This window comes from Drosophila montana, unplaced genomic scaffold (genome assembly GCF_035044405.1).
Source record: "Drosophila montana isolate Dmon_TW-CO22-7 unplaced genomic scaffold, ASM3504440v1 contig_3733_1, whole genome shotgun sequence".
Taxonomy (NCBI): domain Eukaryota; kingdom Metazoa; phylum Arthropoda; class Insecta; order Diptera; family Drosophilidae; genus Drosophila; species Drosophila montana.
The window spans coordinates 9984669-10001106 of NW_026998620.1; the positions used below are offsets into that span (position 1 = coordinate 9984669).

Sequence of the window (16438 nt, forward strand, 5' to 3'; positions counted from 1 at the left end):
TACCCTGTAAAAAGCCAACACAAACTACATGTATTTAAGTTGATATCAAAATTAGTATAACAGACAACAAACAAAGATTCTGTCCAATCGACATAAACATTATTCTAAAAGACTAGCCCCGACTCAACTTGTCATTCCATTCGGTAATATCTGAGTTTTAGATCATTTAAATTGTTACAAATTTGCTAATAAAATCGGAAAATGCTGCTAGAACATCTAGAGAGTATCGGCCAAAATAGAAGCGCCGCAAATTTAAAGATCTGAGAAGAAAATACGTTTTTCGAAGAGTCGCCAAAACAGTCGTCTCCAACTGTGTTGGCCGCACGGACCAAAACAATCGCGGAGCCGCCAACTAAAATTAGCGAAAAATACAATTTCTTTTTGTATATACATATATATGGACATTAATCTCTATCTATATATACAAATTTTTATTGACCAAATATCATAATAGGCAAAATAAAAGTATAAAGATATAAATACGTATAAATAAAGTGTCGTTAAACGGTGCGTCCTCTGATAGCTTTTGTGTTTATATAACGCGTTTGGGAATACTTTAAATTGGCCAGTTCCCAGAGAGTTTACAATGGACTCGGATAAAGTCGTGCGTGCCATGGCGCGCTGGTGGCAGGTAAAGGCCAAATATTGACTTATTCTAATGTTAGAAGCATGGCAACATTCAAATGCACACACCTTCTTTTTAAAAATAAGCACACTCAGACACACACACACATCTTGTCTCGGGTATTTATACACAAGTATATCTATCTGTTCATTTGTGCATTATTATTTACATTATTTTTGCTTATTTTGATTGCGTTTTGCGAATTCTTGTGCGCCAGCGTATCATGACCGCCAATTGCTCTTTATTCGGCATTTTGCAGTAATTGAATCTGATCAGCAGGATTATAATGCCAACTATAGACTTTAATGTAACCCATGAACTCTTGACAAGCTCGCCGGCAAACGCAAAGCTCATTTTGCGCAGAACTTTGTTGGCAAAAATGTTTGTTTTTGGCCCAGTTTGTGGGACAGCACGTGTCGTTGCCAACAAAAATAGATTCACCTAAGAAGTCAATAGTCGATGCGTTATTTAAAATATTTTTAAATCTCTTGCGTCTCTTGGATAGACCGTCAGCCAAGAGGATACCGATGCCGCATCACGCAATCCCATGCTCTACGATCCGCTGCAGGACGGCGTTGTGAAGACCTCCAAGACACGTCAATATATTGCGGCACTTGTGGGTAAGTTTTCGTTTGAGGATTACAAAAATTATGGTCCTTTATTGCTTGAAAATATGCTTTCAGTTTGCCTGGGCGCAGTCGCTGCTGGCACTGCCCTGGCCTGGACGAGTCCTGTGCTGCCTCAGATCAGTGTCCCCAACAATATTACGGCAATTACGACCAACTCCACCGGAAATGCGAGCAGTCCAATAACGCAGACTGTGCCCCACGATGATCAACTACAACTAACTGTTGCCCAACGTAGGTAGCTCATTTATAAGAAGTCTTCTGATTCATATGGGTAATCAGTCACGTCGCATTTTAATCGACATTCGCGAATGCAGCTTATTGGAACGGAAATGATATCGAAACAAAATCTAATCTTGGAAGCATTTAGACCGCAAGTGATATCGTTTCTCAAATTGTTTACTTGCAGAGACCTGGGTTAGCTCGCTGTTGGCCATTGGCGCCTTCTTGGGCGCTCTGCCCACGGGCTATATAGCCGATACAATTGGCAGGCGTTACACGGCGCTGGCCATGGATGTCCCATTCATTTTGGCCTGGCTGTCGATCAGCTTTGCCAAATCAGCCGGTTGGCTGTACTTTGGTCGCTTTCTAATTGGTAAGTTCTATACTCTTGAGTTCGAACCAATGCCTCGTGCTAACCTTTGGCTTGTGAACCCAATCTACGAATTCTTCAGTAATGTTCATTTGATTTTTACTCAACTAATTCGGTCTAGTGGAATTCCGGGCTCATGCCCGATTTGCAAACCTTGTTGTCAATTCTAATTGGAGTTTTCATCCCGTTTTAGGCATATCGACGGGCAGCTTCTGTGTCGTGGCACCCATGTACATCTCGGAGATAGCTGAGACGAGCATTCGCGGTACCCTTGGCACACTCTTCCAGCTGCTGCTCACAGTGGGCATACTCTTCATTTATATAATGGGCGCCATGGTCTCATGGAGTACACTCAGCATAATGTGCCTGTTTGTGCCAATTGCGTTGTTTGTGGGCATGCTCATGCTGCCGGAGACGCCCGTCTATCTGCTAAAGAAGGTGAGCATTGTTCATCATCATTTCTTTATTGGATCTAATTGTTTTTTTCTGACCGCAGGGTCGTCGTGCGGATGCGGCATTGTCTCTCAAGTGGCTCTGGGGCCGCTATTGCGATTCGCGCAGCGCCATTCAGGTCATACAAAACGATTTGGATCAGGCGAGCGCGGATGCCACGTTCTTGGATCTGTTTACGAATCGTGGTGCCCGCAATGGTCTCATCATCTCCATTTTGCTGATGTTTTTCCAGCAGTTTTCGGGCATCAATGCGGTCATATTTTACACGGAATCCATATTCAAGTCGGCCGGCAGCAGCTTGGATGCCTCAATATGCTCCATTATTGTGGGCGTGGTGCAGGTGATCATGACCCTGACCTCATCCCTGCTCATTGATCGCGCTGGCCGCAAGATTTTGCTGCTCTTCAGCAGCACCGTGATGACCATTTGCCTGGCCATATTGGGCGCCTACTTTGATATGAAGGAGAGCGGCAAGGATGTGTCACATATCGGCTGGCTGCCGCTGCTGTGCATGGTGCTATTCATCATTACCTTCTCTGTGGGATATGGTCCCATACCATGGCTGATGATGGGCGAGCTCTTTCTGCCCGATGTCCGAGCCACCGCCGTGTCGCTCACAGTCATGGCCAATTGGCTGTGCGTGTTTGTGGTGACCAAATGCTTTGGCATCATGATCACCGACTGGGGCTCCGATATGACCTTCTGGTTCTTTGCCGCCTGCATGGCTGTTGCCACAGTTTATGTGGCTGTTGCGGTGGTCGAAACAAAGGGCAAAACCTCCAGCCAAATACAAACGTGGCTCAGCGGCCATTAAAGAGAGCCCAGGCCAAAAGGAAGAAGATGTCAATTGTATGCTATGGGCAAAATTACGCATACGCCGTGTGCCACGCAGAATGTACAATATTTATCATATGGTTTTATTAGTTTAGACTTATTTATTTTCTAAGTACTCAGCCAAATGTTGTGAACAATTTCTCCAGCCAGAGATTTGCCTTGCTATTTTGGTCGTCTTCTTAATGTATTTGATATGTAGTATGTGTTAAGTGTGCGGCTGTTAAGACATGTGTATATATTTAAATAAATGTGTGTGTATATATATATATATATATTACATATATTATTAGGAACCCACTCAAATATATACTTATGTTGCTTGAACCCGTCCGATAACCCATCGCCCGGTCTGATGATGGGCTGCATTGGGCGCCTGGCGACGGCAACGCCCCTTTAAATTTGCGGCTAATCAGCAGCGGCTGTCATAATTAATTCGGTGCACAGTCATACGACGAGATGCCCTACTGGCCACGCCCACATTTGGCGCCGTTAGCAATCGGTTCGCTTCCCGTTGGCCCTGCACTTGGCCTTCGGGCATTGGCAAGGTCGCCAATTGATAGATAGATAGATAGATAGATAGATAGATAGTCCGACGCACCGACGCAAATTGATTCGATGCCAGGTAGCGTCAATTACAGCCGTTGTTGTTGTTGTTGTTGTTATTGTTGTTGTTCCACTTTTCAATTGCCAGCACTCTTTTTGTCGTATGCAAATATTTAACTACATTTTATTTTCCTGTTGCCACCAACGATGTCAGGAAGCGCCAGTTGGGAGGGGAGCCCCCGTCCAAACACTTATAGCCAAAGCGGCTGCTTGTTCACATATGCAACAGGTTGTTTTTATTGCTGTTGTTGTTGTTGTTGTTGTTGTTGGTAGTAAGTGTGTCTATAATTCCATTTAAGCCAGCTACAAATTGCCAGCAGATAACGGCTCATTGGATATCATATTTATATGCCTGCTTATTGTAAATGTTGCCGGAGTGTCTGGCAAATAAATTGATTGATTTATTAAACACTTGACAGTTCGCTGTCCGAACTAGCATATATATCTAATGGGCCAGGCATGCTCCTGTCAGATATTGTTTACATGCAAAACAGGCCTCAGCAAACTACAACTGACAGTAAGTGCTGTAAGTGCACATTAAGGCGGAGCTTCGGGGAAATTGGTGAAAAACGGTTGTATGCAAACTTATTATCTGGCATCCGACGAACTTCAATCCTATTTTATTTTACAACGTGATTGATTGAATTCGCGAACTCACTCAACTGGATGCAAATGGGGACTCAAAATAGTAGGGGTGAATTTGAATTTAAAGATAAAAACATGCCCGGGAGATATGAGTTTTTTCTGATCTCTTATACTAACAGCAAGAATGTATATATGCCTATATTATATTCGCTTATACTAAAGGAAAACCAAGCTTACTTCCTGTCCCGTTGCAAATGAAATAATAACTTCTTTTTAAAAATCGCCGTACTATGCGATTCTCATAAATTCAAGTAAGGCTCAAAGATATTAATGCTGCTAATGTGTATCAAATACACTTTATCTCTGTCAAGGTCTCGTTCTAATTAACTCTCTTGCCCCTTTCTGTCTCTTTTTCTTAATTTAAATATTTAATATCCTGTTCTTATTCTGACCTATACTTAAATGTATTTTAGAGATATATATCTCGTATTAATAAGTGACAATAAATCAAATGGTAGTGCGTGTAATTTTTGGACAAGTACTTTTAAGCATATTATTTATGTTGATGAATTTTAATCATAGGATTATTCCATGTAAATTATAAGTATAAGCATAGCATAATACCTTTGTTTTGGATTTTCGACACTTAGGAACATAAAGTCTAGCTAAGCGCCGCTTTTAAGTTTAATCCAATAAGAGTACTCTCTCAGGGAATGTAATGAGAAGTCCAAAGAAATGTACAAAGTAAAATCAACTGCTGATTCTTAATCTAATGAATCATTTCTAAGCGAGTCAATGTGTTGCAATAAAATAAAATAAGTCACTAAACTTTGATAATCAACTCACCAGAGTACTCCAGTGAAATCTGGAAACCAGTTTGAAAGATGAAAAGGTGCCACGCGTCAGTGAACGGAACCGGACCTCAAATTCGATTGGCTTCCTTTGGCATCATCAAATCGAGCCTCCTTCTTAATATAAACACGTTTGCTTATATTTATAAATCGACTTGTCTTGTATCATTTATTTTGTGCTGTAACCGATTCCAAAAACGATTCTGATTCCGGGCGGTATTGCCTGCGCGTCGTCTGATGACGCAAATATATATATTTCCATTTAAAGAAACGAATCGAAATAAACATACCGAGTGCCTACATCGGCGACATTTTAATTAGTTGACGCGTTTTAAAGGCACGCACATTTACAATACTTAAGATTTGTACGAGTCTCGCTTAATGCTTAACTGTAGCGACACGCCGACTAAATAAGTCAATCCCCCGTAAGCCGGCCGTTGCATATCAATGAACTTCCTCAAACTGTTTGGATTGAGCGTTTTTTTTGTTTTGGCGCGTCGCAAGAGATTAATCAAGAAATTTTCCAACGAATTGTGCGGAACAAGTCGATGGAATAGAAATTAAAATTCAGAAACTGTTGCCATTCATTTGTTTAGTTTCGTTATTATAATATTGCATTAAGTGTAATTGAATATTTTATTGCTTGTTTTGATTTGTTCGTCAGTTCACATGGGACAAAAGGCAGAATGATAAAAAATCGCACAATTTGAAGCGCAGCTCAGTTCAACGATCGTTTGGCTCGGCGAAAAAACGATATAATAGTCATTCCATGTGTGTGTATGTGTGAACACATATGTGCACTTTCCATAGTGATCGTATATAGTAGATTTGTGCTTATTATCTTACTCGCATTTGCTTCAACTAAACACGAACTGTGAATGCGTCTGTCATAAATTCTCGGCTCAATTTTTTTTACATTTTAAATAGGCCCACAAAATCGTCAAAACATTCGCGCAAAGCTAGCATTCGGGTTCCGGCAACGATAGACGACAGTTCTCTCTGATCTTAAGTGCTGCAACGTTACATATATCCACAGTGTCCAGCTAGTGGAAGGCTATACTTATCCGAACCTCATCTCGAACCTTTAATTATTTATCTAAGTTTGAACAAAAAATTAATTATTGTTGTGTGTTAATTGATTATTTTGGCAAAATGGGTGAGTCATATATTAACTGAAAAAACTATTAAATTAACAACACTTCATAAGAGTAATTTGGGTTTTTTTTTTGTAAATTGTTTTTGATTTACTATGGAAATGATTTTGTTATTCGAGTGCTGATTAAATACGCTGAACTTTTTTAAGTACGTTCATAATTCCTCAGTGACTTTGTTGGGCGAAGCGATACGAAACGTTACGATAGACCCTCCAAACATTATTATCAAAATGCATAGCAATCGGTAACCTTTATTTGAGTATGCGGCTCCGTTTTGTGGGCCATGATCAAGCGCTGGACTAGTACCTAACGTGGTCAACAGTTTTGATTTGCCGTCGTAGCAAGTGGTCTTCTAGTTGCTCTGCAGCGGCACAAGATATTTGTTGTGTTTAACAAATATTTTATTTAGGAATTTACTAAACATCCTTTCAATCAGTTTTTATTTTTTGTGAGTATAAATTACTTGGCATATGCAACATGAAAGTTTTAAGTTTAAAAATCAATTTATTTAAATTCATATAATATCCAAATTTTAGAAATTAAATAAACTTTCAATATTTTAGTCAACAAAATTTAATTAGTTTTTTTTCTCTATACATTTTATTAAGTTTTTCTTGAAATATAAATTTTAATAGTTAAAGAATAGAATTAGATGTCTTATCTGAAGTCTTAGTGCATAAATTTGACTTCAAAATATGTGTGAATGAAGTACACAAGCCCAAGATTAGCCTCCTCCAAATTTAATGGTAACGGGTCAAACTGCCCATAAAGTGAAATATTCTATGTATGTGAATACCATATGGAACGCTTCACACAAAATTAACTGTCCTAGCTCTCATAAGCTCCGAGATATGGTCAACAAAAAGGATATCGATTCGATTGTTATCGATTTCGTGGTAACGTTCGGAGCTATCGATGATTTAAAATAAACTCAATCTGAGCGTGCTAAGTTCGAAACTGAAATATGGACCGTTAGATCAACTCAGCTGGTGAACTTTCTTCTTCCTGCCTGATTACATACATTAGCACAAAACTATTATACAATTTTATTTGTCAATAGGTTCAGGGTATAAAAAGTCTTCTAACTTGTTAAGAATTCATTTCATATAAGTGTTTTCCAAAAGAATAGTAATTGTAAAAAAAAGGCCGCATAGAAGCGCGCGCTTGCAAAGTGTCAGCACTTGCGCATGTCAACCTTCTCTAGTTTTCTCCCATTAACACTGCGAGTGCGGCTTTTTACGTCACTGTCGCTTATTAATTGTTATTTGGCAGCTGCTACACACGCGACACTCGGTTTATCTATATACACATATGCACATACATATGTTTATGTGCAATAATAAATCCAGCTACATCTTCCATGTAGCCCGTCGCCTGATTTATTGAATTTTATCAATGAATGTCTACAAATATTGATTAAGCCCGAATTTCGCGACATGCTCGAAATAATGTACGACGACAGTGGCCCATATGTTGGCATCTTATCAATCAGTTTTCGCCGAATACTCTTGATTGCCAATTAGTGTCAATGTGTCAGAGTTGATATACTTACTAGAAAACGTTCTAAACTGTTAGAAGAAATTACCCGGCATTGCGTGGGTGAAAATTGTATATAAACAACATCCTTTAAACAGATACCGACCGAATATAACACATATCATAAAACAAATACATATATGTAAGTGTTTTGCTTAAAGCCGTTAAAAGTAGTAAACAGCCCTTTTTATGGACAATTATTCCGTGTTTTTCTTCTCGCTTCGCACTTGCTTTAATTAACTGCGATATTTTACTTGTAATGTTATTTTAGTTTAAAAGTACATATGAAAGAGCGCGGATATTTATTATAAATTATGTTCTTTTGTTACCACCGCGCGGAGGATTCGAACCCAGATTTAACAACCATTTGCGAACGCGATGGTTAGTCTTTTGCGCCAATACAAGCGACAATTGATGGCATGCCAAACACATCCATAAACAGTATTACAGTTGCTAACACAACAAAAGCAAAGAAAATAAAAATATCTAAGCAGCAACAGGCAGTCTGGTTTGTTAAAATTCACACAGCCCTGGCACACACACACACATGCATACATATGCGTGCTTGTTTTCCTTGCTCGTATTAATTTCCGTTCATACACATATTTTGTCTCGCCTCATTTGCACTAAAGAAAAAAACTTTGGCGTCCGCTCACAGACAGACACACATATAATATTAGGTAAAATAGATGCTGACACCTATCAAATTATTTAGGGCTAATCATATATTTGCCGAGTTGTTATTATTGTTATTATAATTATTATCAAAAATGTGACACCTTTGCTGATACTAGTTGAAATTAGGCGCCAAAATATGTGGACTAGGAAGTGGCTTACATATTATAAATATGTTTTATGACTTTTTAAGAACTATTGGAACTAGTCTCCTGGTAGTCAGTAGAATGTACCTTAGTAAACTTACATATGCACAAAATGGAAAGGAAGAAAAAGAAAGAACCCGATTAGGTGAGATGTTTCTAGGAATTCTAACCAAATTAGATGACAGAGCGGGCCATGAGTTCCGGAATTCTAATCTAATTTAATAAATCGCTCTGCGCCACTAAAAAAACATCTCTTGAAGTTCTCGTAGTGACCTAGGTCGTAATCTAATAAGAAAGGCAGCCCATTTTGCTTTTCAAAATTTTCCAACCAGCTTTTCTTAACCTAGTGCATAGTATATGTGGAAAACCTTGATCGAACTACGTCTACCCCGTACCATTAGTCGTCTCGAATTTAAATAACCAGTAACCAGTGAATCATGGATGTTGTCCCTAACAATTTATAAACTAACGTGTTTCAATTCGAAATTCTCGGACAATCTTTTCTTTAATTGACGCACAGTTATGTGGAAAACCTTGACCTAACTACCTCCTCCCCGTACCATTTGTCTAATCTAATACAAATAACCAGTATGGGCGTAGATGTTGTCAGGTCTTCGCCAATATCTATAGATAGTCCCTAACTATATACTTACGTATGCACATATATTACATAATAGAATTGAGTGTTATTATGACAAAATCAAGTCAACACATTCGTAATATATTCTTCGAACGGATTCGATTGGCGAGTGTAGCGTAAACAATTAACGGAAATTGGTTAAAAATTACGAATTTGTTGTAACTAAAGTGGACTCGAAGATTTGATTCTTGTTAGACCTGTCACACCTCATCGAACTGGCGACTTTCGGCTGAAGTGGGTCGAGCTGTGCAAACAAATTGAGATTGGATGAGAATCGAGAACCTTATCGCTTGGGCCGGTTCAAGTGCAAAATGCACAAATGCAAGTGGCGCAATTCATACAACAAAAATATTTTATTTCAAAAAATATGACAATTCACAGTAGTTGGTTGCTTGCATCGATCCGAGAATCCGAGAACAGAACAGAACAGACAAACGTAACGATGATCGAGTACTAGATGGATGTGCCATAGAGCTGCGGCTTTTCTGATAAGATAATGCGCTCTTACATTTTCCTCTCACAGACTGTGTGCGTGTTCGTGTGTGTGTGTGAGTGTGTAAGTGCTGGTGAGCATTATTGATATTGTATTTACTTAAGGTTTTAATACAGGTCCGAAAAAAGCCTTTAAATTCGTGCCGCTCGCTGTACGCTTCAGCATTCCAATTCTCAGCTTTAAGGCTTGCGGTTCGCATTTCGGCTCGTTTATATTTAGTTCGCCTTCAAGTAAGGATTCAAAATAACGTTAAACCTGTTTTAAAGCAAGTGTAAGAATAAGATCAGCACTGATTTGAGAGCATTTTTTTGAATATCGTAATAATAATAATACAAATAATAATAATAATTATTATAATAATAATTATTATAATAACAATAACAATAATAATAATAATAATAATTTTCATAATAATCATAATCCATGGAATGTGTCAACTATAGGACAGACAATAATAATTGTCATTAGCTTTGTCCAGAGTGCAAATTAAAATAATTTTGTAATTAACGACTTGGGCTCATTAAAAGTGCTCGCTGTTTATATGGCAAAAACTGTGCGCATATTTCAATTTCATTTCAATTTCGATTTCATTAAAATGCGTTTTTTTGCTACTTTTGTTTACACTACACAATTATAGCTTTTGGAAATTGCGCCTAGAGACAAGCACATTTAACTTCTGTGGATATGTGTAAAAACAAAAAAAAACAAATATACATAAATGTACGAAATGATTTCGGTAAATAAGTTGAATTTTGTTGTGAGTCAACGCGGCGTATACGCAATAGAACGAATTCAGTTTCATTGCTGAGCGAATGGAGCACAGTCCTGGTCAGCGAGTGGAAGCCCTTTAAGAGCATCGTTAAGCAATTAATGTGCACTATTAGCTCTATTCCAGCCATTGTATTTGAAATGGTTCATTCATTAATTTGTTAACGACTGTCGCATGTGCGGATTTTAATGTGTGTGCACGCTTTAATCTTGCAGCTGCTACTCGTGAGCAAGCCAGATGCCAGCAATGAGCCAGTTGGGAGACAAGCGTGAACAGTCTTACACTGAAGTAAGCTCCTTCCAGATAAGCGACGGCCTATCGCGCAATATGGAACCGGTGAAAACGGGTCGCATCTTTTTGGCCGCTGTGGCAGGTGGGTTTGGGCTGCTAATGCTGTACGTGGAGCATAATAAACTCCAAAGTTAACTCCAATTGTAGCCAACTTATCGGCGTTTGTTGTGGGCACCTGCCTGGGCTGGACATCGCCCATTGGACCCAAGCTGAAGGCCGAAGATACTTCAGATTCGCCCTTGAGCAGGCCCATCACGGCCGATGAGGATGCCTGGATATCTTCGCTAATCGCCATTGGCGCCCTGGTGGCGCCCTTTGTGGCCGGCCCATTGGCCGATCGCATTGGACGCAAGTGGGTGCTGCTCTCCAGCAGCGTATTCTTTGTGCTCGCCTTTCTGCTCAACATGGTCGCGGCCGAGGTGTGGATCCTGTATCTATCCCGCTTGGTTCAGGGCTTCGGCGTGGGCTTCGTGATGACCGTGCAGCCGATGTACGTGGGCGAGATTTCCACTGACAATGTGCGTGGCGCCACCGGCTCACTGATGCAGCTCTTCATTGTTTGTGAGTAGCCAAGCGGATGTCTCTTTTATTCTTAAGGCTAACTCTCTCTGTTCTCATCCACAGCTGGCATTCTGTTTGATTATGCCATCGGTCCATTCGTCTCCTACCAGGCGCTGCAGTGGTGCTGCGTCGTGGTGCCCATTATCTCGGATGTGGTGTTCTTCTTCATGCCCGAGAGCCCCTACTACTTGGCCGGCAAGGGCCGCAAGACGGATGCGCTGCGTTCGCTGCAGTTTCTGCGCGGCCAGAGCGCCGAGGGTGTGCACGACGAGATGGCGTCCATACAGGCCAACGTGGAGGAGGCCATGGCCAGTAAGGGCACTGTCATGGATCTGGTGAAGAATCCCAGCAATCGCAAGGCCTTGTTCATTTGCGCCGGTCTCATCAGCTTCCAGCAGCTGTCCGGCATCAATGTGGTGCTCTTCAACAGCCAGTCGATCTTTGCCAGCGCCAACACTGGCCTGGATCCGGCCATAGCCACCATTATTATTGGTTGCGTACAGGTCAGCTCCTCGGGTCTTACGCCCATCGTAGCGGATCGCCTGGGCAGGAAGGTATTGCTACTCATCTCGGCCAGCGTAATGAGCGTCGGTCTGGCAGCTTTGGGCTTCTTCTTCTACATGCAGCTGGTTGTGGGTGACGTTTCGAGTGTGGTTTGGCTTCCGGTGCCCGCATTGATCGTCTACAATATTGTCTACTGCACGGGCTTCGGTCCATTGCCCTGGGCGGTGCTGGGCGAGATGTTTCCAGCGAATATCAAATCAGCTGCATCCTCCGTGGTGGCCAGCACCTGCTGGATTCTCGGCTTTCTGGTCACACGCTATTATCCGGCGCTCGATGCACTTGGCTCCTACTATGCATTCTGGCTCTTTGCTGGCTTCTGTGTGGTGGCCTTCTTCTTTGTGCTGTTTGTCGTGATGGAGACCAAAGGCCTGAGTCTGCAACAGATCCAGGATCGTCTAAACGGCAAGAGTAACTAGTTTTTATCGTAATGTATAGGCCGTTTAGTGTAGCTTTGCTCATCCTATATGTATAAGTTGTATATGCAAGTATTTTATTGCCTACTTTTAAGAATATTGTTTAATTGTTATATATTATTGTTTCACTAAAAATATCCAAAAACAGTTAAGTGTATATCAATTTTAGCTCGTAAACAAAGGAATCGCACAGATTCTAAATCTGTTAGCATCAATTGAAAATTTATGAAAATCGCATAGAAAGGTGACATTCGAAAATGACTCTGACACAGCGAGAGTGAGAAAGAGATACGAACATGAGAAAGCGTATGCGAGATGGCGAAGTCATAAAATAGATTAGAGAGGCAATATTAAAATACGTTATTAAAATTTTATTTTCTTATAAATATATTATATTATATATATTTAATATTATATTTTATATTTTTGCATAATATACACAGTTTTAATACAATTTACAACAATTTGTTCATATTGACTGATTCAAGGTTAATTTGTCTTAAATAATCATAGACAAGTCAGCGTAAATAAATAATTTAATGCACATTCAAACGCGCGGTTAATACTATTTCACATGACAAAAAGCTGACTGATGCGTGTAACATTACGATATCCGTTTAACAGTACAGTAATTAAGAAAATGTAAAGTTATCGTATGTTATATCGCAAAAAGTCTGTTGAACAGACCATCGCCAAAATGTATCGACATATCGATATGTATTCGGCCCTGGTTATTGTTAGTCTTGTTTTTTTGTATTCTTTACCAACGACTTTCGTCAGTTTCATTGCAACTCTCGTCGTGCGAGGTCTTAGTCACGGTTGTTTTTAGTTCAGATTGTTGTGTCAGCGCGTAGCCCAGCTGTATTTTAGAGCTTCTATGTACATATATATGCGCTTGCGAGTGTAGTGTTTGCGTGTGTCTGTGCAAAACAGCAAATAGTGTTTAAAAAATTGAATTAATGGCCAACAATTCAAATACAAAAATTAGCGAAATTAGTTAATTTAATAATATATTATATGTCAGACACAACAAACGATTAATTGAAAAGCAAATGCGAATATAAGAGCTGGCAACAGCCAAAGCGAAACCCATACCAAAGCACAAACATCAATGCCGTTATAATTTTTTTCACATTCAAATAAAGGTATCAGCTTTTGTTTACACTTAAGCACGCCGGGAGTGCGTACGTGTGTGTGTGTGTGCTTGTGCCCCAAGTGCTTTCAGTTGTTGTTGTTGTTGTTGTTGTTGTTGGTCTCGCTGAGTGTTGTGAATTGCTGCGGTGCATCCTGTTTTTAATACAAGTCCAATTGGTAGACACAGTGTCAAATGATGGCAGCATTTAAGTCCGCCTCATCCTCGCCGCTGCATCCCCACCAGAGTCGCTGACACGGGAAGTGGAAGTGATGTCATCGCATTTGCCTGCCGCTGCAGCCGACAAGAACAAATTTTACTATTACTGCCGCCACTTTACACATACAAATATAAAAGCAACAGCCACATAGCCGCGTGTAACATTATTGCTATTGCTCTGGATTCTTAAGACAACGCGTGGAAAATGCCTCGGCTGCTTTCGCATCAACATTTACATTTACAGTTGCAACGGCTGCTGTCGCTGCTGCTGCCGTTGCTGTTGCTGTTGCCATTGCTCAACATATGCTTGCAACACATCGCTGTCGTCACAGCTGACAACTTGGAGTCAAAAGGTGAGTACGCCGTCTGTGACTGACTTCCCCTATACATACATACATACATATGTATATGCATATATCCAATGTTATTCTATTGAAACTCCCTGCTCTGCGGCATGCACAATGTGTAGCAAGAACTAATCAAAATTCAGTTTTGCACAAAGGAAACAAATACACGTTGAAGAAATAAGAAAACAAGTTACCAATCAAGTTCAGAGAGCTTGCGCACAGTGGGGCAAACTTCATGTGCAGCGGCAGCTAATCAAAAAGTCAGAGTTTCGCCAGCAAATAGAATTTAAACATAACAGTAAATTAATTAGCGTGCAACAACTGAAGATAATTTCAGCAATGGGTGGCACATAGTTTTTTTTATGGTGTAAGTTGGCGATAAAGATACGAATTTAAACGATCTTCTCTATATTTAACCAGTGTAAAGCTGTTATTGCTGGGGTTAAACAACCTTGAGCTTGTAAAACCAGCTTTCAGCTGTTGATCTTCTTCTTGTTCTCTGTGGTGGTAGGCGAATATATCAGGGCTGTAAAATATAGATCTTTAGAGCTTTTTTCGATTAAATATAAATCAATGAATTTAATTGAAATACAAATGTGTATTTAAAGTATTTAAATTGTTAAATTTGTGCATTTTACCAAGTTAAACAAATTTAATTTTAATCTTTATTTCATATTAAATATACTTCAATTGTCAATCAATTTTTAAATATATTTGTGTTTTACTTTAACTTTTTCAAATCCCTCAAATAGTTAACTCTAATTTGAATTCTTATTTAATTAAATCAATTCTGTTCAGCTTTGTCAATTAAATTCATCGTGACTTCTTAGTCAAATAAATCACTTTTTTAATAGCTCTGAAATGTTTATATAAAGAATTTATTAATGTCATTAACTTGCCATTTTAATAATAATAGAACACTTAAGAAGTCTGCCACAAATATAAATATATATATAATATTATACATATGTATTATACCTATTCCCATGAACAGATAAGCTAAATTTTGAGTGTTAAATAAGTTCAACTATATATAGATAAATACTTTTTTATATGAACAATATGGAGGTGTTGCTAAGAACTAACTTCCGCCCGAACCAAACCCTATTTAATATTTATAAAATGCTTCGATTTGAATAGTAAGCAGCGTATATTTCTATTGGATTTGTTGATAACATGCGATTACAGGGTATTTGTTAGCCTGCACTTTGAACACTAGCCATAACTAGTTAAGGCTTTCAAGTGCGCCTGCTACTCTACTGCCCTTTGCTGGTGTGCACGTGCCTCCAGGTCTCCGTCTCAGCTCGTGGGGCTTGGGTTTGGGTTTGGGTCTTGTAGCACTTGTCCTCCACTCGGCGGCACACTTCAGTTATCAGCAAAGTAGTTTTTGCTCAACCTTTTGTCTTTTGTGTCATGTTTTGTCGTATTGTTGCCTGTGTTTGCCGTTTAGTGTCTAAATGTTGACTTTATCTAAGCGTCAGTTTTATCAAAATCTCACGTATTAACTCAGATACGAAGGTGCTAGCTTCACGCTTTTAGATTGTTTCTCTTTTTACCAAGGGGGGTTCCTCCACCTTTTTTTTTATGCAAATCTCGGTTAATACCTTCACTCACGTAGCTGGCCACAACTGCCTCTTGCTTAGGTTGCAAGTCTTGTGGCCAAACAATACAAAAAATCGATTTTTTTTGGTTTATTTACAACAATACATTCTGGTCGAATTGCGTGCCACTTTTACTCTCATTGTTTGGCATTTATCTTGATTTACTTTTCGTACAAATTAAATGTTTAAACTTTCTTTTATGTTAAGTTCATTTTTTGTTTGAGTACATTTGGCAGCTACCGTACTTGGCTATATATATGTATATACATATATATTTATGCACTTTATACGTGCACACATTCTATATAAAAACATATTCCTAAGATGGTAGTTCTCGTAAGGTCAGCGCCTTAAATGCCATTCGTTGCTTTTCAACATTCATTCCGGCCAACGTCCACGTTAGTTGGCCAACTCTTTTTGGTAGCTCGTTGCTAGCCAAGAGTTATTGTTGCCATTGTTGTTTGTTTTGCGCTTATATTACTTATATTATTTTGTGCACAATTAAATACAACAATGACACAATCAACTTGTCAGTGCGGTAATGATAATTACACACAAGTGTATGGCAACAGGTCTCGAACATACATTTTATATCTGCGCCCAATTACCTACTAAATCATTGCAAAAGAATATGGCAGACCAGATAGCACGGGTTCGCGCCGAACTATAAATACACTTGCAGACATATGTCATGCAAAAAAACTTTGTCCTTTCGCCTTAAAGTCCAG

At 39.4% G+C, this 16438-nt stretch overlaps 2 protein-coding genes across 2 annotated transcripts in view; both read left to right on the forward strand.

The window, feature by feature from the left end:
* Nucleotides 1-474: 474 nt before the first annotated feature.
* Nucleotides 475-12558, forward strand: LOC135437132 (facilitated trehalose transporter Tret1-like). Its single transcript, XM_064694982.1, has 9 exons — nucleotides 475-631; nucleotides 1131-1245; nucleotides 1309-1485; nucleotides 1661-1846; nucleotides 2037-2281; nucleotides 2340-3108; nucleotides 10812-10955; nucleotides 11021-11434; nucleotides 11498-12558. The coding sequence occupies exons 1-9, from the start codon at nucleotides 587-589 to the stop codon at nucleotides 12412-12414; spliced, it is 3012 nt and encodes a 1003-aa protein (XP_064551052.1). The 5' UTR covers nucleotides 475-586; the 3' UTR covers nucleotides 12415-12558.
* A 635-nt stretch (nucleotides 12559-13193) lies between these two features.
* Nucleotides 13194-16438, forward strand: part of Meltrin (meltrin) — a 38689-nt gene continuing 35444 nt past the window's right edge. The window contains exon 1 of the mRNA XM_064694601.1: nucleotides 13194-14115. Coding sequence (XP_064550671.1) covers nucleotides 13968-14115 — 148 coding nt within the window. The 5' untranslated portion in view covers nucleotides 13194-13967. The remainder of the gene's footprint in view (nucleotides 14116-16438) is intronic.

Excerpts from the sequence above, each read along its gene's own strand:
- LOC135437132 (XM_064694982.1), top strand. The coding sequence starts at position 587 with ATGGACTCGGATAAAGTCGTGCGTGCCATGGCGCGCTGGTGGCAG. Across the intron at positions 632-1,130 it reads CCATGGCGCGCTGGTGGCAG|ACCGTCAGCCAAGAGGATAC; the intron begins GTAAAGGCCAAA and ends TCTCTTGGATAG. Across the intron at positions 10,956-11,020 it reads CTTTTTGGCCGCTGTGGCAG|CCAACTTATCGGCGTTTGTT; the intron begins GTGGGTTTGGGC and ends CTCCAATTGTAG.